The 27948-nt window shown below is 44.4% G+C and overlaps 1 protein-coding gene across 4 annotated transcripts in view; it reads left to right on the top strand.

Moving 5' to 3' along the window:
• Positions 1 to 230: 230 nt before the first annotated feature.
• The window catches only part of Slc7a8 (solute carrier family 7 member 8), a 53134-nt gene continuing 25416 nt past the window's right edge, over positions 231 to 27948 (top strand). Inside the window, exons 1-4 of one of the 4 annotated variants that reach the window (XM_087197170.1) lie at positions 231 to 451; positions 885 to 1099; positions 18191 to 18395; positions 19242 to 19393. In XM_087197170.1, coding sequence (XP_087053296.1) covers positions 949 to 1099; positions 18191 to 18395; positions 19242 to 19393 — 508 coding nt within the window. In that variant the 5' untranslated portion in view covers positions 231 to 451; positions 885 to 948. Of the gene's footprint in view, positions 452 to 542; positions 769 to 884; positions 1100 to 18190; positions 18396 to 19241; positions 19394 to 27948 lie in introns of those variants that run through there. The other 3 variants (XM_004864179.3, XM_004864177.3, XM_004864178.3) reach the window with 3 other exon arrangements.

Here is a 27948-nt window from a genome sequence, read left to right as displayed (position 1 = left end):
GTAATGCAATACTAACGAGCTCTCTGGGAGAGGTTGACATGAAAGGATTTTTTTACTTCCACTTCGGTACAAGGAGAAAGCGATTATAGCAAAGCGAAAGGTTTTAATTCGTTTTCTCGGCGATCTCCCGGGGGCTCTGTGCTAATATTTAAATTGCAGAGGAGGAGGAGGAGGAAGAGAGGGGACTTGGGATGGAGGAGCTGGGGGCGGAGCCTGATCAGCAAATAAAATCCCTGGCTAAAAGGGAAGCGCATTCGCCTGCTGAGGAGCTGCTCTCCTGCAGCCGGGAGCGATGGAGCAACCCATGCTGTGAGCCGGGAGACCGACCCGAGGGCAAGGGCGAGAAGACAAGCAAGGAGGAAGAGAGGAAGGAGGACCTCTGCAGAAGCGGAAGCTGTTCGGGGAAGCAACCCTCAGCAGATGGAAACCAGACCGAGAGCCCACCGGCCAGGTCTGCAGCTTTGTTTTTCTGGACGAGAAGAAAGTACCTGAGGATTGCCCTTTCCCCCATCTCAGTTAGCGACAACTACTTTTATCCTCATCAGAACGAAAGGATCAAGGGCAGGCAAAGGCAGTCCCTGAGAGCTGCAGGGAAATCCAGGCTGTTTTTTTGCACGGACCAAAGCCATCTTGGTTTAGACACCCTCGGTTCAGAAGAATTCCAGCTGGACCAGCGAGACTGCACTATTTTTACACTTAAATATATATGTCCTCAAACGACACGATCCTTGTTGGTAAGCAGAGGTGACAAGGACGTGTCGGTACAAAGTAGGAATATTTTCCGTTTTCCCTTTTATCTGCTCGTCTGGTTAGAGGTTGGGGTGGTCCCCATTTCGGAAAAGGGCATTTGAATTTGAACTCTCTCTTTCCCTGCATCCATATAGTTACACGCGCACGCCCTCAGAGAGAGACAGGTTGCTTTTGGAGGCTGAAATCTTACTGAGAAGGATGGAAAAAGGAGCGAGGCACCGAAACCTCGCCGAGAAGAACCACCCAGGTGGGGGCGAGTCGCGGGCCGAGCCCGGGGCTGGCTCCGGAGGGGGCGGGGTGGCCCTGAAGAAAGAGATCGGATTGGTCAGCGCCTGTGGGATCATCGTAGGTGAGTCCGTGCCTGCCCCACCGGCCCGCCTGCCCCTCTCTGCGGGCGCGCCGTCGGCTTTAACCCCTCTAAAGCTCCAGTTTTGCTTCCTGTCTCTTATAACTCACCTCCACTGGTCAAGTTTGAAAAGTATGCGAATTGTTCTGTGTCTCACGTCCGTTCCTCCAAACCAGGCCACACGGCTCTGGCCATAGATGGAACAAGTAGGGGTCACGGACCTGGCGAATTGTGCATCCCAGCAGTGCTTGGGAGCTTGTTAAAAATCTAGGTCTCCTGGCTCTTCACTTGGAGCTTCTGACTGATCCAGACTCGGGGATCTGATTTTTAAACTAGCTTTTATGCAGCCGCCCTCAGCAGGCTGTGGACTGGCTTTTAAAGCACATTTAGTAGATACTTTGTTGTTTGATGTTATTGGAAGCTATGGGATGCGTAATAAAAATAGCATCAACAAGCACAGTATAATGCCTTGGATTTTTATAGCCTTTTCCAGCCAATGCAGTGCTCTCACTGTGTGAAGTGGAGCTGACAGGGTTGTTATTCCCGTTTCACAGATGAGAAAATTGTGGAAGGAAGAGAGGACAGATTGCCCTCTTCTGTAATGAATAGTCTGCAGTTTCCTTAGTTGCCTAGTGAAACCCACATGACTCTGAACACTTCTGGAAGATCTCCCATGAGGGTCTCAGAGAGAATCAGGAGTAACTAGCATGGGCAAGGAGGAGGAGCTGACAGGTAAATGTGTGCTCACCTTGATGGCTCTGAAGGTGAGGAGCCTGGGTGGCCTCAAAGTGCCAGTGCAGACCATGCTGATGGCCCCTCCCTGTCTACACTCAGCCGGGCAGGGGGTCAGGCACAACTCTGACTACAGGCAACAATGTATCCTCCTCTTTCCTGGAGAGGAGTGTTAGGCAATGGCTCATTCCTCCACTTCAGAGAGTGAGAGTTTTGTCTGCTATTTTGGTAGAGGACTTTCCCTTCTTCCCAGCAAAAGGGGTGCGGGATGGTCAGGCCCAGATGTGTTTCTGTGTGGTCACTCTTGGAGTTCTTCTGTGAAGGCTCCCTGTGTCCTCATAGTCCATGAACCAGTTCCTCCGGACATTACCGTGTTCCATGCACAGCTCTTAGATGTTCTGGCATCTGAACAACAGTGATACTGGAGAACACCCTTGAAGTCAAATAAAATCAGTACAGTATTCAGATAATCCTCTTCACTTCCACACCCAGACTTCAGTGATTCCTGTTATCTCCAGTCCCTTTTCAAAATGGAATCCCACTTCATCTAATTTCTGACTATGAGAGGTTTCCCAGGCATCTACAGTTATAAAAATGTAATGTTGTTTTTAAAAAATTTGTAGTCATGATCTGAACCTTTCATTACCTTTTCTCATACTTTTTGTATGTGTGTGGGGGGGTATCTCCTTTACTTTACCTCAAATTCTCTGAAAAATTAGATCAGCCAAGTACTCATTATGTATAGCACATGCCAATTTAAGATCTATAAATAGCCCAGAGCCTGTTACCTTTCATCAATTCGACTGATAGGATTAAGCCTTCTCCTCCCTTCACACACAGATGTGCAGGCCTACATGCACACACACTTGCTCACCCCTCCCCTATATGTGCAGGTATTTAAAGGTAGAGGATATTTTTCTATATCATCATGAAGTTTCTGTTTCTGTAATATTTTTCTACCACTGTAAGTGGGAATGTTCAGGTATAGGTTTAATTGTGGTGGGGTGGATGTGACTCCTGAGCTGTCCATGACTTCACAAACCATACTTAAATGTGAGAATAGTCCCAAAGCTCCCATGGTGACATTGCAGAAACTAAAATAACAGCTGTGGTATTCTATGGGAAAAAGAGATTCTAATGCAGTATGTGACTTCAGAGACATCAGGGTATTTTTTCAAAGTGTGTGGATCCTTGTAGAATTAATAGGCACTATATTACCTCCCCCCACTCAAGCTAGGATGAGAAACACATTTCCCCTTTAGGATGATATGAGGGCAAAATCCTTTTTGCTGTTCACCCACGGGGCTGTTGAGTTGCCGATTTCCAAGTAGATATTGATTCAAGTTCTTTCAAGACCGAATGTTAAAATAGAGCTTATATTTTCCATGGAGAATTCAGTGATCTGGTGTTCTTTTGGGGTTTTTTTTTTGTTTTTTTTTTGGATTGGGAATCGAACTCAGGACCTTGCGCTTTCGAGGCAGGCAGCAGAACCACTAAGCTAAATCCCCAGCCCAAGTGATCTGGTGTTCAATGTCAACACTATGGGAAGAGAAAATTAAAAGACAAAAAGGAAATTTCCTAAGTGAATCAGATGACAGGGTATGGGAAAGAGGCATTTGCCAGAAACCTGCTTGAGACCTAACTGACATAGAGATAAGTTAAACTCTACGTTTCATACAGGTTCACAATCATCATGAATAATCAAAAGGAGAAATAACAAAATGACTGGTATTTTGGGATAGAAAATGAACTAATAGTTCAGTGTGGTGGTGCACATGGATTGCCATGAGTTCAAGGCCAGCCTGAACTACATAGCTAGACCCTGTCTCAAAAAACAAAATCAAACAAGCAAACCAAAAACCAGAACTAATAGAACACTCAAGCCCTAGAGTTATTTATAATCTGAATGGGAGATGAAATTCATAGGCATTTAGTAGAGAATAAATAACTGAGAATTAGCAATGGAGTTTAGTTGTGTTGGGATCTGGGAGGGCCAGGTTAGGTGAATGTCTGTCAGGAGACACAAGACATGAGACACGAGAGAGCCTCTCACCGGCAGCCAGATTGATAAGCCTCTTAAAGGGTATGGTGGGAAATGAGGTAGTGAAGATAATTCTGGGAAATTTTGTAAGTAGTTCCTTGGGCAAAAATTGTTTTCTTTAGCCCAGGGGTGTAGCTCAGTGATAGAGTGCAAGCTTAGCATGTACAAGGCCCTGGGTTCAATCCCGAGCAGCCAAAAAAGAGAAAATCATGTCTTACACATCTCAGAATCCTTAGTGATTAGCAGAGAGCCTAATATGAAATAATTATTCAAATGATTGTTGAATTCAATTGACTCTTGGGAAAGAATCTGAAGATAGTAGTAATAAGAAGCATTTATCAAAAAAGGCTGTTGGGAACCTGAAATTTTTTTTTTTTTTTTTGTAACAGGGATCCCACTCTGGCACCTTGCGCTTGCAAGGCAGGCAGAGGAACCACTGAGCTAAATCCCTGGTCCTGGGAACCTGAAATTTTTAAATTTTTTAAAAAAAATTTTGGATGTTTTGTTTTGTTTTGAGACAGAGTGTCACTGTGTAGTCCAAGCTGGCCTTGAACTCACTATGTATCCCAGAGTGGCCTTGAACTTGCAGCAATCCTCCTGCCTCAGCCTCCCAAGTGCTGGGATCACAGGTGTGTGCCACCATACCCAGTCTGGCTTAAAAAAATTTAAGTCAGAAATAATTTTACCAAACTGGACAATCATGTAGGTATGTCTTTCTGTTTGTTTATAGGGCTAGTGACCCAACTCAAGTCATTAGGTGTACATAACAAGCATTCAACCACTAAGCTACCACCCAGCCCTCCTTTTAATTTTTTAACATCACCCTTGTCCTAACCTAACCAGGCTATTGTTCTCCAAGTATCTGACTAAGGAAACCTTTGGTAGCAGATGAATTTAGATTTCACTGTGAACATGGAGTCTCTCCCAAATCTAAAGTGGATGTGAAGGACAGAAAAATTCATTTATGGATGATATCAAAACTATTGGGGTGTGTGCGTGTGTGTGTGTGTGTGTGTGTGTGTGTGTGTGTGTGTGTGTTACTGGGGATTAAACACAGTGCCTTTGCACTGAGCCACCTCCCATCCCCACTTTTTTTTTTTGGAGACAGGTCTTGCAAAGTCACTAAACTGCCCAAGCTGGGCTTGAACTTTTGATCCTCCTGCCTCAGCCTCACAGAGTGCTGGGATTACAGGTGTGTGACACTGCACCCAACCCCCAAACTATGTTAATAGCTGTCCTTATTAAATATATATTAAATGCCAGGGATTTAGCTCAGTGGTTCCGTCACCTGCCTTGCAAGCACAAGGTCCTGAGTTCGATCCCCAGTACAAAAAAAAAAAAATCCACCTAAATATATATTATATGCCAGGCACTCCTCCAGTTATCTAACATACACTGTATGTTTGTCCCTCACAGTAACCTCTAGGTGTTAGGCACTTATTACCTCTTTCTACAGATAAGGAAATACAGGCTCAGGGATTAAACAACCTGCTGAAGGTCACACAACTAAAAAATCTTGGAGTCAGGATTCAAACATAGAGCCTACCTAAATCCCAACTCCTGTTTCTATTTCTGTGTCCTAAAGATCTGTTATCCTTTAGAATCTGGGCAGAATTTTGTTTTTTGTTGTTGATTTTGAGATAAATTCTCACTATGTAGCCGAAGTTGGCCTCGAACTCATGATCCTCCCGTCAGCTTCCCGTGTGCTGGGATTATGAGTATGTGCCATCATGCCTGGCCTTACTGATTCTTGTAAGTGAAGCAGTTAACATTGTACTCCCTGGGAGGAGGGTTGCTGGGCAGTCAGCAGAGGGCGGAGGAAGGCAAGGCTCCTGGTGCTTCCCATGAAGACTCGAGGTAATCTGGGGTGCATCTGGCCAGCACAGACCATTTTCCCATGAAATCCCCAACATGCAAACCTCTCCTCTGTGGGTCCTCCTTCCCAGCCGAGTTAAAGGATCCTACAGAGTTTCTGACTGTTTAGGTAGATTTATACCAATCATGTACATGCCCAGAAATGAGGTCTGAGGCAAACAAGCCAGCTACAGAGCCTAAAGATTTTGTTCATAATTTGTTAGATCATTCTGCTTTCAGCACACTACATGTTACTGAAGGAACTTGGTATATTTGCTGCAGGAAAATCGTAGATGCAGGTCTATTTACTAGGCCACAGTCTCCCAACTAACACAATGTCTTAAAAATATTATTTATTGAGCTCTTACTAAATGCCATTTCCTGGGTATAAGCTTTTTACATATATTATCTTTATTTAATCATGACAACAATCCTGTGAAAACAGATATTGTAGGGCCGGGGATTTAGCTTAGTGGTTCCCCCGCCGCCTGCCTTGCAAGCACTAGGACCCGAGTTCGATCCCCGGTACCAAAAAAAAAGAAAATAGGTATTGTAGTTTTCTTATTTTAAAGACCATTGTTTTCTTGCTTGCTGTTTGTTTGTTTGTTTGTTTAGGTGATAGTGGTGATGATAGAGATTGAACCCAGGGCTTTGCACATGCTAGATAAGTGCTTTACCACTGAGCTACTTCTCCAGCTTGTTATTTTAAATATGGGAAAATTAAGTTACAAGGCTAGCAAGTAATTTGCTGAGGTTCACACAAAGGATAATTGGACCTCCCAAATCCAGAGCCGAAATGTTTCTCCATTCCCCATGTCTAATTGGTAGCCAAGAGAAAAAAGAAGAAGGCTTGTGTGTATTGCATGGTGGTAGAAAGGGCCAAGGAGGAGGCTAACACTGGGATCGAAATCTGGAAAGACCATGGATGTCTAATACTAAAAACTTAGAAGAAAAACACTTTTTAAAAGAAGACATCCTTCATCAGAGAAGTGTGGTTACAGCTATATTGTGTGGTTATAACTATTTTGAAATGGCACTGGGTCACAGAAAAATTCCAGGTCCCAAAAATTTCAGACCCGCGTGATCTGTACCACTTTAGAAGATTTTACATTTTAGCCTCCAACATAATGTATTAGCTTCTAATCCCCAGTACATTTGTTGGATGTTGAACAGAGGTAGGAAGTATGAAAATTCATTCTTACATTTTTATTTCCATTTAAATTAGGATTTGGTTCATTCAGGATGAAAATATGATTAAAACTTTCATCGTGGGCAGGGGATTTAGCTCAGTGGTTCTGCTGCCTGCCTCGCAAGCATAAGGACCCAAGTTCGATCCCCAGTACCCCCCCCCCCAAAAAACTTTCATTGTTCTCAAAGAAACCTCTGGAACAGAAGCCAGTTTAGAGACATTTCAAAACAAACACATCTCAGTAAGTAGAGAAAGGCTACCTATACCCAGCAGTGTAGTATTTTAATAGGTGGCTAGCTTTTACCTAGCACTTGCTGTGCCCCAGGTACAGAGTACCTGATGAGTACTTTATGAATAATCTCACACAATAAGTACCATTTGGAAATGAAAGTTTCAAATAGATAAGTCGGTGATGCCAGAGCTGTATTCCCATCCAGGTCACTGATCTCTGTGCCACTGGATTTAATGGAATGCTGCACAGCTAGTATCAGGGACCTTGTTGCAGGCTTCTTGCTTCCAGGACCTGGACAACTCCTCCAGCAGTTAACTTCTGAAGCTGCTACTGTCAGGGCTACAACATTTTCCCTCCAAAAGCAGAGTTATACTGTGTGAGTGACTAGCAGGAGACACTTAAGAGTCTGAAGAAGAATATCGGAACCTAGCAGGTTAATAAATGTGTCCAATTCTGGGAGAATGAGGCAGAAGGATTGCAAATTCGAGGCCAGCCCAGGCTATTTATTAGCAAGATTCTGTCTCAAAATAAAATGAATAAAAAGGTCTAGGAATGTAGCTTAGTGTGAAAGATCTGGATCCAGAACTAAGCACCTCGTTTGATTTAGAAAAACAACAATAAAAATGCCTTGTACTGAAGTCATAGGACCTTCTCAAGAGAGGCTAGCACCAGCTATACAACTTTTCTGAATTAAATCTGCTGGGAGCAATGTGCTATAAATCACTATGGCCAGGCCTAGCCCTGGCTGAGAAGAGGACTATCTTCCTTCTCACCCATTTGCCAGAGAAACATCAAGCATTGTCTCCTGGAGACCATAGCCACTTTCCCTGTTCCAATCAGACATCCCCTTTTGTTTTCCTTATCTACACTATAAATAAAGGTGCTGAGGATGCAAGCCAAGCTTTTGAACTCATCAGGACAAAGAGTTTCCACCGGCCTCAGCTACGTAAACTTTACTGTCATCTTTGTCTTCTCTTATTCTTTAAGTTTCTTAATCTCTCACTGTCTTTTCTCACTCAGTGAACTCTTCAGCTACTCGGGTTGTGGCATAAATCATCTTGTAAAGTGGTGTTAGAGTGTAGGTAGTGGTTGGGATTTCTCAGCGTAGTCAAGCTTCCAAGGTTTTGTTTCCTTTGAGGGTTAATCCAACAGCTAGGCAGCCTACAAAAAAACAAGGTAGGGGGCTGAGAGTGTAGCTCAGAGCTAGAGCATGCGCCTCACATGCATACACCTTGGGTTCAATTCCCAGCTCCGAAAAGAAAAACAAAAAAGGCCTCAGGAATTTCTGTAGCTGTTCTCCTTGTTTTCTTGTTTTTACTGTGGGGAAAGGGGCAGATTTAGAAAAAGTAGCCAGGAGCAAGTTATTCCAGGAGTAGGTTCTGATCTATAGAAAATAAGAATCAGGAGGGTGGAAAGTGTCCTCTCTCTTTTTTTTTTTTTTTTTTTTGGACAAGGTGTTTCTCTGTAGTCCAGGCTGTCCTGAGACTCAATATATGGCCCAGGCAGGTCTGGATTTGAACTCATAATCCTTCTGTCTCAGTCTCCTGAGTGCTGGGATTATAGGCATGTGCCATCATGCCTTTTCCCCCTCCCCCTGCTGAACCAACAGAGCAAGAAGAACCATACCTTGCTCCCCTCCAGACTTGCTTCCAGGGAGCCACCCTAATCCCGGTCCCTTTTTCCCCAAGAATGTCAATCTGCAGGCTGTAACCTGGGATAGAAGTGGTCATAAGATTGGAGATTGTTCCATGTTTTCACAGTCATTGAACATATTATATACTAGGCCTTATGCTAAGTAAGCACTGGCGGATTTTATTTCTAAGACGAAAAATAATCCCTCAAGTCTATTTTAAGCTGTTTTATTTATAGAATGAGTGATGTTTCAGCTGAAAAGCTTTATCGATCATATCTCATCTCTCATCCTTGGTCACAGTCACAATTTTCCCACTGGTTTGCTCCTGCCTTTAAATATATCCTTGGTGTCAGCAGTGACATCTCTTCTGGGGAGCGGGTTTCACAGGATGCCTGAAGATGGTCCCAGAAGCCTCATACTGAGTTACACAGAACGTGCACTGATTGCTCAGAGAGTACTGTTGGTGCAGAATTATTAATGTACTTTTCTTGTTTCTATGTATATTTTAAAGGTGTCTGTTTGTACATGTATGAAATGCACAAACACTTCAGCTGCTCCTTTAAGGTATAATTCTGTGTAGTGTAGTTAGTAAACAGATGATGTAGGCAGGTCAGGCTGCCTTCAGGAGGCATCTGAGCCCTGGTGCTGCAAGTAGGAAGCTTAAAATGAAACTAGATGTGATGGCATATGCCTGTAATCTCAGTACTCGGGAGGCTGAAGCAGGAAGATTGGGAGTTTGAAGCCACTGTGGGCTACTTAGTGAGTTTAAGGCCAGGCTTTTTACTACGTAGGGAGACCCTGTCTTTAAATCCCCCCCCCAAAAAAACAGAAAAAAGCTTAAAATTAATTTTTCTGTGATTTGCACCAGTATGTTGTACACAGGAGGGACCCATCCGTGATACCAAACGAGGGCAACGTTTAGAGGGTAGTACTGGGTTTGTAAACTGTTTCCAATGTGCAGTGTGTGCAATCTGTGTAAACTTGAGCAAGTTAATGACCAGTTTACTTAGCTGTAAAATGGACGTTTTGTGGAGAATTAAAACAAAGCCCCTATTCTGTGTTATATGCTCAATAAATATTAGTTTCTTTTTCTCCTTGACGTCATCCTACACTACCCTCACTTCCCCACCCACTCCCAACCCACATACTCAACTAATTCTGGTTCAGAAGCTTGGGTTGGTCTGATCTGGTAATGAGAAGAACTGACCAGTACAGTTCAAGTCTGACCTGCTTAGCAGCCAGCCAATTGCCTTTGCATTTTTCTTGTTGATTTCCATCTACTTCCTCTTCAACGTTCCTGTCCTGCGTCCTCTCTTCCTGGAAGCTTTCTCTGAACAGCCCCATCATCAGCCTTTCCATTCCTCTATCTTGGCACATACTGAAATCTCATTGGTGCAGTCTCAGTTCCACCTAGGTTGTCAGCTCTGTGCTGGCCACACTTGTCTTCACACAATTCCTTGAGAGCAGGGACTGAGTCTTCCCCACATTTGCATCACCACATAGTTAGCCTAGCATAGGGGAGTGCTTAGAAAGTATTTGCTGAATAACAGCAATCATAACAAATCAACCTTTAGAGATGGTTTTGCAACAATGTGAATATACTTGATACTACTGAACCATAGACTTTAAAACGGTTAAGATGCTTGGGCTGAGGTTGTAGCTCCGTGGTAGAGCATTTTTCTAGGCTCAGGGCCCAGGGTTCAATCCTAAGTAATGAAGATAATGGCTATGCTGGGTGTGGTGGTGCAGCACTCAGGAAGCTGAGGCAGGATGATTGCTGTGAATTTGAGGCTAGCCTGGGCTATATAGTAAGTGAGTTCAAGGCCAGCCTGAACTACATAGTGAGACCCTGTTTCAAACAAACAAATAAACAACAACAAAAAGGCTAAGGTGATAAACTTAGTTTTATGTTTTTACCACAATAAAAATTTTCAGCTAGGCATAGTGGTGCATGCCTCTAATCTAAGCAGCTCAGAAAGCTGAGACAGGAGGGCTGCAAGTTTGAACACAATCTAGGCAATTTAGCAAGACTCAGTCTCAAAATTAAAAATAAAAAGAAGCCAGGCATAGTGGTGTATGCCTATAATTCCAACTGAAATCAGTCTGGGAGACTGAAGCAGGAGAATGGCAATTTCACACCCAGCCTGGGAAATTTAGCAACTTAGGGAGACCCTATCTCAAAATAAAAAGTGGTCTGGACATGTAGCTCTGTGTGAAGGCCTTAGGTACAATCCCCAGTGCTACAGAATAAACAAATGGAGTAAGAAAGAAAGAAAGAAAGAAAGCAGGCAGCCAAGTGTGAGCTGGAGATGTAGCTGAGTGCTGAGGCCCTGGGTTCAATCTGCAGTGTCACATAAGAAAGTTTAAACTTAGTGGGCTGGGGTTGTAGCTCAGTAGTAGAGCTCTTGGCCCTGGGTATGATCCCCAGCACCGGAAAAAGAGCGGGGGAGGTAGTTTAAAAAATGAGTTACTAAACCAAGTGTGGTGGCAATGGCTCTATCCCCCAGAAATCAAGAGTCTGAGGCAGGATGATCCTGGTTCAAGGCCAGCCTGGGCTACAAAGCAAGACCCTGTCTCAGAATTAAAAAAAGAAGGGCTGGAAATGTAGCTCTGTGGTAAAGCACTCCTAGGTTCCACTCCCAGGACTGAGAAGGAAAATGAAAGCTACTCACGTGAACAACATCTATTGTGCTTAGCTTTAGCAAGAAATTGGGTTCAGATTAGAAAGTGACTTTCAGCAATGAGATGATGACATTGAAGCTTGAAGGTAAAGTAGGGTCCTCAACCTTGGCACCATTACTTTTGGGGCCAGGGAGTTTGTTGTGGGAAACTATGCTGTTCATTGTAGGATAGTTAGCAGCATCCCTGGCTTCTACACACTAAGGGCCAGAAGCATTCCCACCCCAATGTGAAAACCCAGGGTCTCCAGACATCACCAGGTGTCCCATGGATAGGAGTGCAAAACTGCCCCTAGTTGAAAGACATGAGGAAGGCAGGCCTTCTTAGGGAGTTCCTGCTTCTCCAACCAGGCAGGAAAATGGGAGAGGCAAGATGTGAGTACTGAATGTGAGTACATGTGAGGGCTCAGTACTCTTAGCCCTTGGGCTATTCAATGCCTGTCTTTCAGTGGCTGGTGGGTGGTGGTTGGCTCTCTCCACTTTGCTAAAAGACCGTGTGTGAACAAGTGCTTCCCAATTACCTTCCAAAGCAAGCATGTACAGAGTGGGTGCTCAATAAATACTTTTTGAAATGCAATTACCTGCTGCCCACCCACCTGTGGCATCTAAAAATTATACCTAGACAAGCAGACAAATGACTCAGAGAATGCTTCATGGTCCTGGCTCACAGTGCTGCTTTGGAGCCAAGCCTCCAGAACAAGCCTGTCTGATGCTTCCCGGGCTGATCTCTGCTCCTACTGCTACAAATCCTAGTAAACCCTTATATTTGTTAGCATTGTACAGGTTAGAAGTACCTAGGTCACATGGACGTAATCTCACCACAACAGCCTGGTGAGGTGGGCAAGCCAGAAACATTTATCTCCATTCTGCACATGGAGGAAGTAAGTCTCAGAAAAACTCAGGTCACAGGACTTGTGAATGGTAAAGAAAGGACTCTGGGTTCTCAAGCTCTGTTCAGTAAGAGGTCCACAAGAGAGCCTGCAGTGTCTTCTGCACCTCTGACCTGCAGGACATGCACCCCACAGGCTTGAGTCAAGAGTCTTGATTGCCCCCATCTCTGAGTAGCTTTCCTACAGACCCTCTACTGATGGGGGGTGCATCAGGGTAAGAGGCCCAGACTGCGCATAGGCCCAGTGTGAGGCTCAAAGTCTGGCCGCAGGGTGCCAGCCCTTGCTTCTGCACGGTTCTCTTAGTCCTATAAAGCTCGGAGATTCTCCCAACCACCCTGTGTAAGAAGCATGAAGCTGATTCACTTGAGCTTTCTCTGGACACCATGGAAATAGCCAGAATCTCCAAGCCCCAGCAGGAAATTGTGGCTAGACTTCAAAACCGGCATGAATAAGGCAGGAAAGCCAGAGCCCTTTAGATCTGAGGATCTGTCGGATATATGAAGTCTATAATTCTGTGCCCCAGGAGAGGAATTCTTTGATGGCCACAGCATTCCAGTGCAGACAGGCCTAGATGTGAGTAAGGACTTTGTGGAAGTCACATGGGTGTTGGCCTACAGGTGGGAAGTTAGTGATTATTCATGGCAAATGTGGATTTTCTCAATTCTGGTGATTTTTCTAGTGAAGACTTGTTCCACTTATACAGTTTGGCTCCTTTTTAATGGAATGGTTTATTTGGATTTCCTTTGACAGAACATGCCAAGCTGGGCCTCATTGTCCGGGCATCCTAGAATCCATTTTTCTCTAAAGAAGATCTGTGTGATAAGATGATTACTCTGTTAATTAGGGTGAATGGAAGCAGGACTAAAACCTTGACCTCTGGTACCTCAGCATTACCAGACAATGTGTATCACATTCTTACAAACAATGCGTCTGAGAGTAAAACAATAGAGAAAACAAAATTCCCACACCAATCAACTTTCTTCCTACATCTCATCAAGAAAGTCTTCCAGCCAGGTAGAAAAGCCCTTTCCCAGCTCTCCTTCAAAGTCTCTCCATGAAAGTCTCCTTTAGACAGCACACTCTCTAGAGGAGCAGCAGCATGGAGTCTGGGGGAGACTGGGCCAGCACTCCGAGGACTTGGCCTAGCTGCTCAGGCAATGTGTGGCTTGAACAAGTCTTTTCCACAAAGGTAAATGGGAATGATGGCACCTGTCCTGCACACCTAAGAAAGCAGTTATGAGAATCGAGAAAGGTCATGGACATGAATGTTTTATAAATTACCACTGAAGGTAGCACTGCAATAGGAGGAAGCAATCAGATAGGAGGAATCAGCTGTGTTCCAGGTTTTTAACAAGTGGCTTCCCATTCCCATTGTCTATAGAGTGGATTGTGGAAAGCTGACCTGAGTATAAGTGAGAAGGGTTTGTATTTTCAGGGAAAAGCTCAAAGCTGTGGCAGAATATTTAGGTTCTGATCCAGTTATTATTAACTCACTCTGTGATTTAGGCAGATAACTACCTTTCTGGATCTTGCTTTCTTCATCCATAAAATATGGATAATAATGACTCATTTTCTCTGTTTGGAAATTGGGAATATAATAGTTGCCTTGCTTTCTTCCCCTACAAATTGGAGATGGTAATAATGGTCAGTCTGCTTTCCTCAGCAGCAAAATAAGCGGATTGCTTTACTCATTTGCCTGTAATACGTGCTCAACGGTCTTATAGGATTTGGAAATTCTAAAGAAAAATGCAAGAAATGATGTCTGTCATTATGTATTCAGTAAACCTTTATGGAGTTTCTTCTACAAGGGAACCCCCTCACAAAGAAGGAAAGCAACGCAGTTCCTGCTCTTGGAGTTTACAGTCTAGCGGGGAGATAAATATTAATCAAAGAGTCACACTTAAGATTGTATCCAGTAGACATTGTTTTTATTTTTTGGTATCGGGGACCAAACTTGGGTCCTTGCACCTGGCGAAACCACTGAACTAAATCCCCGGCCCAGGCATTGTTTTTAAATAAAAGCAATGTAAATTTCCTTCTGGCTCCAGAGCATACTTCTGCTGTCACACTCCCCCCTCTGCACAAGTTCCAGAGGCTGCTAAGGCAAAGGAAATGTTCTCAAATTCTAGTTTTCTAGGTAGTGGCTTTTTAGAATCAGGGAGAGGCATTGAGTGTGGTGGTACATGCCTGAAATTCCAGCATTCTGGGAAGTTGAGGCAGAAGGATTGTAAGTTTAAACCCAGCCTAGCAACTTAGTGAGCTTCTTGTCTCAAAATATAAAATAAAAAAAGCTGGGGGTGAGGTTCAGCACAAAAACCCTAGGTTCAGTCCTTGTTACCCAGAAAGGGAGAGGGAGACAGAGTGAGAGAGAGACAGAGACAGAGAGAAATACAGACAGAGAGAGACAGAGAGTTTGTGTATGTAGCTTTTCTCTTCGTGGTTTTAATTTAGCTAAAATTAAGATTCTTTTGAAGGAAAGAGAACCAAACTAATAGAAAATGAGAACTCCTATCCCGAAGCTAACCTACTATGACCCTCCCAATCACTTTGCCAGCTCCCAGGAAAGTCATGGAACCTCCAAGAACAAGAGGAAGAAGGACACAATGGGTCAGACCTCTCAGAGGGCAGTTGGTGTTGCTCATCCCATCTTCCAGTGGCTCCTGCAACCTACAAGGAGGAGTGAACACACACTCTGGAAATGTCCTATGGCAGGAGAGCACTGCTCACTGAAGCTGACTTGCCGATCATGGCTGTGTTTGTTTACCTGGAGCCCTTAGTGGAACACTGACTCTTCACTCTTGAGAAGGTCAGATCTTTTAAGTGACACCCATCCCTACTTTGCCTCTTGAGGCAATTGTTTCTGACTCTTAAGAAACCCCAAGCTGCTCCCTGTCCCCCGACCCTTTTTCAGTACCTTAAAGACCAAAGTCAAATCTTGTTTTCTTCTTAGTAAGTACAGGTTAGAAGTTTTCTTCTTAGTATTGATTGTTTTTCAACCCCCTGAGCTGGTTTTATAGCCCTAGTTCTATTGCTCCCTTCTTGGCTGGCTTTGAAATGACCTATAGACGATTCTTTTGATAACTTCCTGCTAGGCAAGGAATTTACGGTCTTCCAGCAATATTAGCAACCTGTCTCTAGTTCTCTTATTTCTCAGTGCTTGGTGCCTTCAGGAAACAGCAACATACTTAATTTTGCCAGGTGAAGAGTCGTTGGACTGGCTGAACATGTGCTGCGTCTGGGGCCACCGTGAGCAGGTCTTTTAATCTCGGCGAAGTTAGCACCACTTCATGCAGACCGCACATGGGGATTGGTTGAGGATAGAGGAGGCTGAAAGATGTCTCCTCATTCCTATCTTAGTACTGTACATACAGGAAAAGGAAAAGCTTTCAAAGAACTTAGGTCACTAAGGATCTGATATTTCTATCACAAATATGATAATGGATTGTTTCTTTCTAGCTTCTTTTCTATAAATATCTTTGTTCTGCTGGGATAGACTGCTCACACTAAAAGAAGGAAGACATGTTTGAAACAGAAATGTGCTTGCTTTTCATCTATTTCTAGCTTTGGCCACATGCTTTCTGATTCTGTGTCTCAGAATCAGAATCAGGTAGTTGTTATTTTTATGCCCTCTGGACCTATTCCCTACACTCATTACTCATCTCATGCCACAACTTTGTAGTTTGGAAAGGGTCAGCATATTCTGTGTTCTTTCTAGAACATAGATAGTCTCTTCTCTTCCCTTTTAACTCTGGTTTAGAAGTGAGAGTTTCAGAACTGAATTGAGATTGAGTTAGGGTTGAGATCTGAAAGTCAGTTTTTGAAAATTGAGCATACCCTGAGATCATTGATTCCAGACCACTAAAGAGAGATGGTGGGATTTTAAGATGTTCCCAGAACACTGTCAAATCCAACTGGCCTCATAATAGTCCAGCTCTGTATCTCCACTTGGATCCATTAAACCTCTGTTTTTCCCCTCAGGCATTTAGTGGTGCAGCTGGGCAGGGCATGGAGAGAGTTTTCAAAGTACCTGTCCAGGGGATCCTGATTACTCTGTTAAGGTTGAGATCTCAAATGTCCCCGAAAAGGTTCACTGTGTTGAAGGTTTGGTTGCTGATGGGCTTTGGGGGAAGGTATTGGATAATGAGAGCTCAAATTACACAAGTGGATTAATCCATTCATGAAGTCATAATTTGATGGCAATGTGGGAAGGTGATAGAAACAAGAAGTGAGGCCTAGTTAAGGAGAATGGATCATGGGGCAGAAACTTGGGTACTATATCTGATTCCCAGCCCCTTCCTCTGCTTCATTCCCTCTCTGCTTCCTGGCTGCTATAGGTGAGCACTTTTCCTCCACCCTGCCCTTCCACCGTGATGTTTCTGCCTAGCCACAAACCTAAAGGCAATGAAACCTACCGACTATGGACTGAAACTTTTGAAACTATAAGCCAAAATAAATCTATTATCCTTTAAATTGGTTTTTCTCAAGTATTTGGTCATAGCAGCAAAATGCTAAAACACCACCTTTAATCATAAGGAGACAAAGTAAAGAAGGAGGATTGTTAAGTTCAAGGCCAGCTTAGATAGTGAGATCCTGTCAAAAGTAAAAAATAAAAAGGGCTCAGGATTGAGGGCAGGGGGGATTTAGCTTGGTGGCACTGCACCTGCCTCGAAAGCTCAAGGTCCTGAGTTCGATCCCCAGTACTGGAGAAAAACAAAAAGGGCTGAGGATGGAGCTCAGTGGTAGAGTGCCCCTGAGTTCAATCTCCAGTACCAGAAAAAATAAATACAGAAGGATACAAAGGAAAACTTCAGAAGATACATGCTGGGAAATGCTCCCATACTCCTCCCCTGCCCACAGCACCCAACCCAGGAATCATCCATTCAGTACTTTCTGGGGATCTCACCTTCAAGAGAAAACCAGCCCCATACACGCAGCAGCAGAAGTGAATTAGAGAAAAGAACACTGGACTAAGCATCAGGAGACTCCTGTACCCAGTTTTACCCAAGAGTAACCATGGAATTTGGAGAAAGCCATTTAACCCTCTGTATTTTAGTCTCTTGGTTTGTAAATTGAGAAATACTTGCCCTTCCTCTTCTTGAATTGTGAAAGATTGTTGTGAGGGTCACATGAAACCCTGGAGGGGAATGACCTTTGGAGGAATATAGTGCTGAGGCTTTGCACGCAGTGTATTTCTACAAACCACTTCCAGACTACTGGGATTATTTTTGTAGGGTTATTTAATGTTCATCATTTAGGGTGGAGCTGTTGTGCCTGGAGTGGAAGCCAGCCTCTATACTCATAGATCTTGAAAACCCCCAATTGTAGGGTGCAACCACGATCTGTCCAAAAGATTGGATTTTGCCTTTTGACTCAATGTTGAAGCTGTGTAGGTGGTACAGGGTATCTGAGACCAGCCCACTTTTCCACTTCTGCTCTTTTCCGCCAGTCTTGAGACCTTTATCACTTTGGACGGACCATTGTGTAGCCCACTTAGAGTATCCTGAGAGTCAGTATTTACTCCATCACTTACTACTACTACATGGACTCCAGCAACTCACTTAGTATCTCAGACTGTTTTCTCCTCTGGAAAATGTGAGAAATGTTGTCTTGACTCCATAGAATCAAATTAATGTGTAAAGTATGAAACCAAATTCCTGATCAATACAAGTTGGTTCTCAGCTTCTCTTTACCTACTTTAGGAAGGATTCTTACTAGACACAACTGCCTGAAGGTCATTTACACACCTCAGAGGCATTTAAGAATCATATCAGAGAGGTGACCAGCCAGTTCTGCCAACTTTCCTCATCTCACTGACTTCCCTTCTTACTCTTGGTGCTTTGTACAGGGAACATCATTGGCTCCGGGATCTTTGTCTCACCAAAGGGTGTGCTGGAGAATGCTGGCTCCGTTGGCCTCGCTCTCATTGTGTGGATTGTGACAGGTATCATCACAGCTGTGGGAGCCCTCTGCTATGCTGAGCTGGGGGTCACCATCCCCAAATCTGGAGGTGACTACTCCTATGTCAAGGACATCTTTGGAGGACTAGCTGGGTAAGCAGATCTGCAGAGGCCTGAGTGATGGGGGGAGGGTGAGATGGTACAGAAAGAGGTCAGGTTGCTCTTTTGCTTCCATGTTAGCCTTGTGTCCACTTGGTACTCCTGAGAATGACAGAGGAACCAGGTTGAGCTTTTAATCTTTATGTTGACCTTAGTGGGCAAGAGTCCCTGAGGAAGAACAAATAAAATTATGTGACAACACTGACCACAGACTGCCAGGGAAAGCAATCACAAGGTCCTCTTATCTTAACACATGGGAATGACTGCCTAAGGTACAGTGTACCATCTTCTCATATCGCCAAAGATAATGGCTTCCCTATGGAGTCCAGCCCTGATCTTCAGTTTTCACAGCTTCTGCAACCCTGCTAAAATCTCAGCCCTCACCCATGGGCCAAAGGGTGTGGAGGATGCCTTTCCCTTTCCCCAGCAGTGGCATCAGATAGCCACACCCTTAACACATCCTAGATGTCAGAACTCTGAGGTTGCAAATTTACTTTTTCCACTATTGGATGCTGGGGGCAGAGTGGCAGAGAAGAGATGATGAAAAGAACGTGGAGAGAGAGAATGCCAAGACTTGTGTTAGTGCCAGTTGAAACTTAGCTCTTCATCATGAAACCATTGTACTGCCATTGCAGAGAGCTAGATGTCTCATTTGAGGTGGGAGTGGGAGCCAGGAGAGGGAGACTTTAGCATCCCTGAATACAAAAAAGGAAATCCATCCCCCTAATGCCCTGCCTCTGCTCATGGCTGCCCACCGCTTGCCCAAGTTTTCCTCTGATGATTTCTGAACGCCTGCCATGCCTGGGAGCATCAACATGGTGTTTTGTTCCTTCCCCCTAGGTTCCTGAGGCTGTGGATCGCTGTGTTGGTGATCTACCCCACCAACCAAGCTGTCATCGCGCTCACCTTCTCCAACTACGTGCTGCAGCCGCTCTTCCCCACCTGCTTCCCCCCCGAGTCTGGACTTCGACTCCTAGCCGCTATCTGCTTATGTAAGTGTCCTCTGCACCTTGCTTTCAAGATAGCCTCTTGCTAGGTGTGGTGGCACAGGCCTGTAATCCCAGTATTCCAGAGGCTGAGGCAGGAGGATCGTGGTGAGTTTGAGGCCAACCTGGGCTACAGAGTGAGTTCAAGGCCAGCCTAAATTGCATGGGGAGACCCTGTCTCAAAAAACAAACAACACAAACAAGACAGCCTCTTTCAGCCTTGTGGGGCCTATGAGTCTCTAGTGCTCCTTTTCCTTTTGTTGTTGCTGTTGTTGTTTTCCATTACTTTTCTTTATATTTCTTACAAATGTGTTTTGGAGGAATGGATTTTGCATACAATTATCTGGTGTTAAAAAGAAGAAACTTAAGTAGCTCCTTGGAAGCATGGTAATATTCACTGACGTGATTCCTTATAGGAGCAAAGCACTTTCTCCACATTATCTGATTTGAATCTCATGACAAATCCATGAAGTAAGCTGGGCCAGTATTATCATCTCCCTAGAACAGATACAGAAACTGAGAGGCAGGCAAAAGGCTCACCCCAGCAGGCCGGCCCTGAGTGGATTCCAGGGCTCCTGATTTCCTTTCCAGCACTCTGCATCATGCTGGCTTCTCCCTGCAGCTCACAGCAAGACTATTCTGGCCTCTGGCAGAAGTCTGGTCTACTTCCCTGTCAACTTGCCAACTCACACTTTCTAAACTCTCTTGGGAAAGAGTTTATCTCTAGGCCCTGTCCTGGATGAGGTTTTTTTTTTTTGGTACCAGGAATCGAACTCGGGTCCTTAGCTTGCAAGGCAGGCAGTGGACCCACTGAGCTAAATCCCCAGCCCTGGATGAGGTTTTTAACCAGGGAAAATCCATAAAGACAGATGCTGCGGTTAGGATTCAATCAGTTGCAATACTAATTCCGAGAAGGGGAAAGGTCTCTGTGAGCTGAAATGGAGAGGCTTCACAGAGAAGTTCTGCAGAGCTCTTTCTAGGAAGTATGTTTTGGCACTAATCTCTGCTACCGGTGATCTCCGAGGGCCAGGATATTCTACATCTTTAATTAAATGCTGACTTCTCAAGCAACTACTCCGGTATGTTTCAGAGGCTGCACTTCTACAGTTGGCTTGGCCGACTTCCCACACCTAACACATATACCCTCCACGAAGCCTTTCCCAGGTGTGGGCAGTTTCCCTTCATCCTGCTGGTTTATAGGGAGAAGGAGGACCACTCAGCACCCCAGTTCCTCTCACAGGCAGCTATGGGTTCTCTTGACAATTGTGCCCTCTGTGGAGGTGGAGGGCAGCCTTGGGATAGATCCCCACACACACCTAGGCAAGTGGTAATGTGGGGCTGAGACCCTTGTTTGGGGACTTTATTCCATGTGCTGGGTCAGGTCTTCCCAGAGACCTGGAGGCAGAAGGATGCAGGCCCCAGAACCAGGCTGCCAGCCCTGCATCTCCGCTCCGCCTGTTCTAACCACAGTGTCTTGAGCACTTGGCAGTTACCCACCCTGCCCCACGGTGAGAGGAGATTGTATGCCTGTGCCTTGGGAGCACATGGACTGCGTGAGAGAAGGGACGGGTGCCCTCCACACAGCACTGGGTGCCCAGGGCCTCAGTCATGTTGGTCCTCGAGGGAGAGCTGGCGTGTCTGCCTGTTGGGGCCACTTTGTGTTTATTCTTAGCTGGATCCAGAGCTGCCAGGTGTGGTGGCGCATGCCTGTGATCCCAGCACTTGGGAAGCAAGGCAGGAGGATCATCTGCGAGTTTGAGGCCAGCCTGGGCTACATAGTGAGATCAAGGCCAGCCTAAACTACATAGAGAGACCCTGTCTCAAAAAAAGAAAAAGAAAAAAGAAAAAAATAGAGCTATGGGGAGGGAAGAAAAGAGGACATGAGAATTCAGGAAAAGTTGCTGTTTCTGTCGTCAGGCAAGCTAATGGGGGAGGAAGGGGAACCACACGAGTGCTGGCCACTGCTGTTTCTGTGTCTTGTGCACACAGACAGTTTCCTTTTTCCTGCTGATGCTGCTGAAGTGTCTCAAACAAGAGGCCACCCTTACCCTCCTACTGGGAATCACAGCTCTGAGGATGTTCAGTCCCTCCCAGGCTGGTGTGGAGTGCCTTTGTAGTCCCCAAACCTGCCCAGGGCTTGACCCCTTGCACAAACACCCTCTGGAGTAGTGGGGGAGTCCGTGGCCCCCTCACACCAGACCTGGCCCAACCCTCTCAAGAGACAGGAGTGGCTCCTGCCTGCAGCTAGCTCCAGAAGGAGGGCTTGCTCACAGTCCCCTCCACAGCCTGCCCTCACCTAGACTGCCATCCCCGAGACAACAGGGAACTGAGAAACTGTGCTGATGACAAAATGGTGAGCTCCTCTCCTCTCTCTTTTTCTTGCCATAGAGGAGTCCATAAAGCATTCTTGGCCTCTCCTCTGTCTCCTAAGTAGAACTGCAAGGAAATCGCCTCCAACTTAACAGCAGTCAGTCTTGTCCAAAGACAGGCATTTTTCAGTGTCCTTGAGATAGGTGTTTAAGTATTTTTCTACCTTCATAAGCAAAAAATCTTAAACCCGCCCTTTTTCCTCCTGTTTCCTTAGAGGAGATGGAGAACTGCTCCACACTTCTTGCTCTTTAGTGTCCTTTTCCCCCAGCTGCAAAGGCTACTTGGAGCTGCAGCAGGGCAAGGTGCATATGTCCACGTATATGCCCCTACACACACACACACATGCACAAATGCACACATATGCACACATGAAGCAGAGAACTTGGGTGTGGCACAAGTATGCTTACACAGGAACTCCTTTTTTTCTGCTGTCTCATTTTGGCTCGGTGATGATGGGTTTCATCCCCTAAGCAATCAGTGACACTGAGGAAAGGCCACCCTCTGTGGAGAGGACCCCGGTGTATTTCGAAGAGGCCTGGAGGACAGGAGCCTGAGCCTACAGGGAGAGCGGGTGCAGCAAAGCCCCAGGACAAGGGTGTTAGGGAGGAGATGAGGTCAAGTCTAGCACTGTGGTGGATGAGAAATAAAGTTGGGATGAGCCAGATGATGGGAGTAGAAAGAACCTGCTGTAACTTGCTTGGCTGTCGGGAGCCTGGAGGGAGTAAAGGAGAGAGGGAAAAACTGCAGATTTAAATCATGCTTAGGCAACTTTGAGTTATTCTATTATTTAGGTCAAAGCTGATTATTCAGTGCTGAGTCAGCAGAATATCCTTGGCCACCAGGCAGTAAAAAAAAAGAATTTTTCATTTTAATTAAATGAAAAGCCTTTCTCTCTTCTCCACCACAAGCATATTAGTGGGAGGAAGGACTTAGAAAAGGGAACTGGGAAGTGTTAAAACTTGGCTTTGGATTTTGTGATTTGCTTAGTCTCTCTCTTTTTTTTTTCTCTCTCTCTCTGTTTCTCTTTCCTCTGATTGTCTTTTAAGAAAATGGTTATATTGTTCATATAAAGGATTGAAGTAAGATATAGAGTCAACAAGGAAAACCCCCATCCTATGTTGCCCCTCATTCCTCCCCTTACTAGTGACCTTGGTAATAGTGGATAAATGCCATTGCAGTTCTAAATAAAATGCATCTGTTGATGTACATGTCTGAGCATGCAGCATTCACATCGACAGGTTATTTTTGCAGCTTTCCCTTTCATCATTTTAGTTATCACCTGAGTTTCTAGTGTCAAAGGACCAAATTGCAACAATTTAGTTTAAAGATCTTAATTGACCTTTTTTTCCCCTGGTGCTAGCACCTCACACATTCTAGACAAGCACTGTACCACGGAAACCCCAGCCATCGGCTTTAACTTTCATTGTAGAATTGGGCAGCACTTCATTCTGGAAAGTAGAATACATGTTCCAATGCTCCGAGCGAAAGAGGTTGGCTTTATAGACAGAGAAGGGTTTGAAGAACACAGAAACAAGAAACCAAAAAGCTGATGGAGTTTGTTGGTCATTTTGTAGTTACTCTCCTTGTAAAGTGGGGCAGGGAGACAGAATAACAAGAAAATAACTGATCAGTGAACATCAGACTATCTCTGATTTCTCCTTTGTGTAAAGATTAAAGCAGAGGGAATTTCATTATCATACCATTAAATTTGGCAGGTTTGGAATTTTTGGCTGTTATTTCTCTAATTCTAATTCTTTTTTTTTTTTTTTCGGTACCCGAGATCAAACTCAGGACCTTGCACTTTCGAGGCAACCAGCAGCACCACTGAGCTAAATCCCTGGCCCTCTAATTCTAATTCTTAATAGGTCAGATAAGATCATTTTGATTTTTACCCTGATGTGTTGGGGAGCAGTAATTCAGGACCTTAGTTAAAAACAATGGCCTCTAATAATTTTCCTCTTTCGTGTGTGTGTGTGTGTGTGTGTGTGTGTGTGTGTGTGTGTGTGTTGCTAAAGATCAAATGTAGGGACCTAGGGCCTGGCAGATGCCAGGCAAAAGCTTTACCACTGAGCTACACCCCCTTCCTAACTATGTAGGTTTTCCTTTGGGATCTACTCCTCTCCCCTATTTCTCCTGAGGACTGGGCCACCTTTCATTTGAGCAGATCCAGGCTCCTTCCCTCTCTTTTGGCCTAGGGTTACATCCTGTGTCTGAAGTAGAATTTTTTCATTCAAATTCCCTTCTTTTCCCTGGAAGTCTTGCCTTTTAAAGAAATTCCTTCTACTTCTTCACCCTGAGAAAAAACAAGTACCCTACATGCATTCCAACCAGGGGAAAAATTCTTCTTATCTTGTTATCTGTCTTTCTGCTGAAATTCCTAAAATGCTACTACCCAGGACTTCATTTGGAAGAGAAAGAACTTTATGAATTTCTTCTAACCCTGAAGTCACCCTGTAATTCCTCTACAGAAGGCTCCAACTGCCCAAAGCAGAGTGTTCTCAGTTGTTTTGCAAGTCTCCTGAAAATTAATCCCTTGACATGAGAAGGTTCAACAGTCTTTCCTAGCATCTAAATCCCTTAATCTCAGTTTGTCTTCCCTTGAGCTTTTATATTCTCTAGCCTCAAACTTTCATCCCCAAACATTAAACTTACTGCCTCAGATACCTGAGTAGCACTGCTTTCTTGCCCTTTCCTAGTCCTGAAAAGTTCTCTGAGTGTCTCAATCAGCTTTGTATTTAGGAATTCAGACTGGTCTAGATTTGATTCCCATATATCTGAAATCCCTTTTGTCTCTAAACTTATGTGGACAGCACTGAAAACGGAAATATATGGGAAATCTCTTGATTTTTACTCAGCGGTCAATTTGACTAATATCTCATTTTTCATTTATATGACATGTTAGTTGAAAATTATTCTGGGAGTGGACTTTCTTGTAGAAAAGAAACTAGAGGGCTGGGGATTTAGCTCAGTGGTTCCACTGCCTACCTCATAAGCATAAAGTCCTGAGTTCGATCCCCAGTACCAAAAAAAAAAGCAAGAAAAGAAACTAGAGAATTCATCCATCGGTTATTCAGCATATTGAGCTCCTACATGTAGTAGAGATAAGGCATAATTAAAGAGTCCTGGGAAAAGTTAAAGTCCAGTGAAGGGTTAGGCGTCCCAACAAATAACTACAATATATTGTGATGCAAAAAGTGTGGGCAGCTTCATTGTTAAGAGAGAAGACTCCCAGATACAGCTAAATCTTGAAAGGTAAGTAGGAAGGCTCTAGATGGGCAAAAAGCAGAGGACAGCCAGGAAGGGGGAAGGGCTCAGGCAAGACTTGAAGTCTAAAGAGATAGCCCATTTGAGAAAAGAACTTGTGTGTGGCCAGAGCTTAGGAAAGTGACAGGAAATGAGGCTCAACAGGTGGGCAGGAGCCAGATCTTGAAGGATCTTGTATATTATATAAAAAAAGAGCAGATTTTATCCAAGGAGTAGGGAACCACTGACGAGTTTTGAGTGAAGAAGTAACACATGATTAGGTTCACATTTGGATGAAGGAAGACCTTGAAACTTGAAGCAAGGAGATAAACGAGCTAAGCATTTGTCCAGTCTAGAGAGATGTAACTAAAAATGCAATAACAAGGTAGAGGTGACGAAAAGCAGGAAGACTTAGGCGTAGAATCAGCTTGATATTTTGATTACTTGACCACTAAAGAGGAGGAATCTAGTTTTCCCGTCAATCCAGATAAAATATGTTTCAGTGTAATCGAGTCCAGTGCACATGATGAACAGTTAGAATGTATTCTCTCTATCCCTGCCTTCCAGGTTGTCCCAGGGCCCTAATGGCTGCTGAGGGGGCACCTGGTTAGAAGTCTTCCTCAGGATGGTTACTCCAAGATCCTACTCTGATGTATGCTTTCAAGTATAACTTTAAAACAGATAGAGACTCTTGGGCAGCATTATAGAAATAAATTGAGAGGGGCTGGGGATTTAGCTCAGTGGTTCTGGTGCCTGCCCCAGAAGCGCAAGGTCCCGATCCCCGGTACCAAAAAATAAAAAATAAATTGAGAATTGCAACACTTCATTTATCCAACAAATGTTTATCAATTGCCCTTGACATATTAGATAGGCATAGAGGATATAGCAGCCCAAAAATAAAAACAAACAAACAAAAAACCCTGAATTCATATTTGAAGCAGCAGCAGCAGAAAAGGAAGCCTTCTGTCTTACTCATTGAGTCCACTTGTGTGTCTTCCATAGGTACCAAAGGGGATACAGAATCATCCAATCATCACCAAATATTTGAGTGTCAGTTTTTCCCCAGACACTGTGCTGCACACGCAGATACCTAATTCCTGCGCTAAGTAACTCAGAGTCCAATGAACAATTCTGACAGGTATATAGAGAATTTCAGTACAAAGCAGTAAGTTCCTTAAGAGGATATCTATGGAGGTACCTGTAAGAGAAACAGGAGCAGGGGACTGGAGCTGAAATAAATCATGGTGAAAGGGACATGTAAATAGAGGCCAATGAACCATTTGGACATAGCCAGGCAATGCCTAGCATGGAGGGGGAAATGGGGTAAGATGGAGCAGGAGGATGTTTTCATAGGAGGGATTAACAAGTGGCAAATCTGAGCAAGAGGTAAGAAATGTAGCACAAGTGGGAAACTATTGTGAAGAGCCTCATGGACCATGCTAAAGAGATTAGGCTTCACCCTAAGGGCAACGGGAAGCCATTGAAGGATTTTTAACTAGGTCATCAGATTTGTATTCAGAAGAATAATGCTACAAGGGTAAAGGATGATTTTTCCAGGGGGGTGAAAGGGCAGAGGCAAGAAAACTGAATATAGTGCCGTCACCAAAATTCAGGTTAGAGATGACAAAATGACTCAGGGAAGGGGACAGTGGGAGTGGAGAATATCAGGACACAGAATTGGCAGGACCTGGTAATTAAGGGTGGAGGAGTCAAGAATGGCACATTCTTATCAGGGTTATATGAGAAATAAACCGAGGGCAACTCTGGATCAAATTTTATAACATCTCCTCAGTGGTGTGGCTCAAAGTGGCTGAGTCAGCCCACCCTCTCTTTGCCACCCTTCCCTTTCACTCTTCAGTATTCAAATCTGAGACTTGAGGAAGGCATTCCCTGTGTCTTTTAATTTCATGTCTACAATGGCAGAGTAATGGCCATTCTTTAGTGCTATGTCACCTTCCTTCCTTATCAGGATTTCAGAATATTCCTTTATCCGATAGCCCTGGGAATAAGAGTATCTCCATTAACTTCATCTTATGTTTCTATATCAGGAACTTAGTCTTGAGCTCCAATGGTACAGGGCTTAATCATTTATCTATCACAGTAGCAAATACATGTACCAGAGAGAATGCAAGAGTTCTGCGAAGGTCTTCTTCCCTAGAGAGCCACTGGTACTGGACACCTCAGTCCACCGATTTAAGTTCTGACTGTTCTCAAGCCAGGCTCCTCACACAGCACACACTTACTACCTGGCAAGCCACAGTCTTTGCAGCTTCAGTATGTTTTGGCTTGTCCAGATCATCGTTTGTGGCTCTGCATAGCATCTTTTTCGGTCTGCAGCTTTTACCCTCCAACTGGCCCTTTGCTAATAAAAGTGAGTGCCTAGACAGCCCCCAACCTGGAAACAGAAGTGGGGATTAGAGCATCAGGGCTCACTGAAACAGGAAGTCTTGTTGGAGTTCGGTTTCCACCAGGTATGGCACCATCTTGCTTACTTTCTGGTACCAGCCTAGAAGCTTGAATTGTCCTCCACCCTTTTGTTGCTGACTCTCAAGGACTATTTTGTTTTTCCCAGGGGAGCCTGTGCCTGTGGTTTATGAAATCACCCATTCATTGTGTCTAGTGAGCTTGTAAGGGTTAATATTAACTTAAATTTATATCATTTGCCCAAGAACAGAAAATCAGAAGATGTATGGGATTACAAGAGTGTGGTCTAGTGGCACTGGAGTTTTGAGGGAAAGAAGTAAGGGTGATATCTGGATTTGTTTTTTTGTTTGTTTGTTTTGGTACTGGGGATCGAACTTGGGTCCTTGCGCTTGCCAGACAGGCGGCAGAACCACTGAGCTAAATCCCCCGCCCATCTGTTTTGAGAGTAGTAGTAGATTTTGCTTGTTTGTTTGGTTGGTTGTTATTATTGTTTCTTCTGTTTTTTGAGACAAAGTTTCACTATG

Source organism: Heterocephalus glaber, unplaced genomic scaffold (assembly GCF_053883595.1).
Source record: "Heterocephalus glaber isolate CG9 unplaced genomic scaffold, H.glaber_assembly_v1.0 deba00001662, whole genome shotgun sequence".
Classification (NCBI taxonomy): Eukaryota; Metazoa; Chordata; class Mammalia; order Rodentia; family Bathyergidae; genus Heterocephalus; species Heterocephalus glaber.
This window is presented reverse-complemented; position numbering and strand designations above follow the sequence as displayed.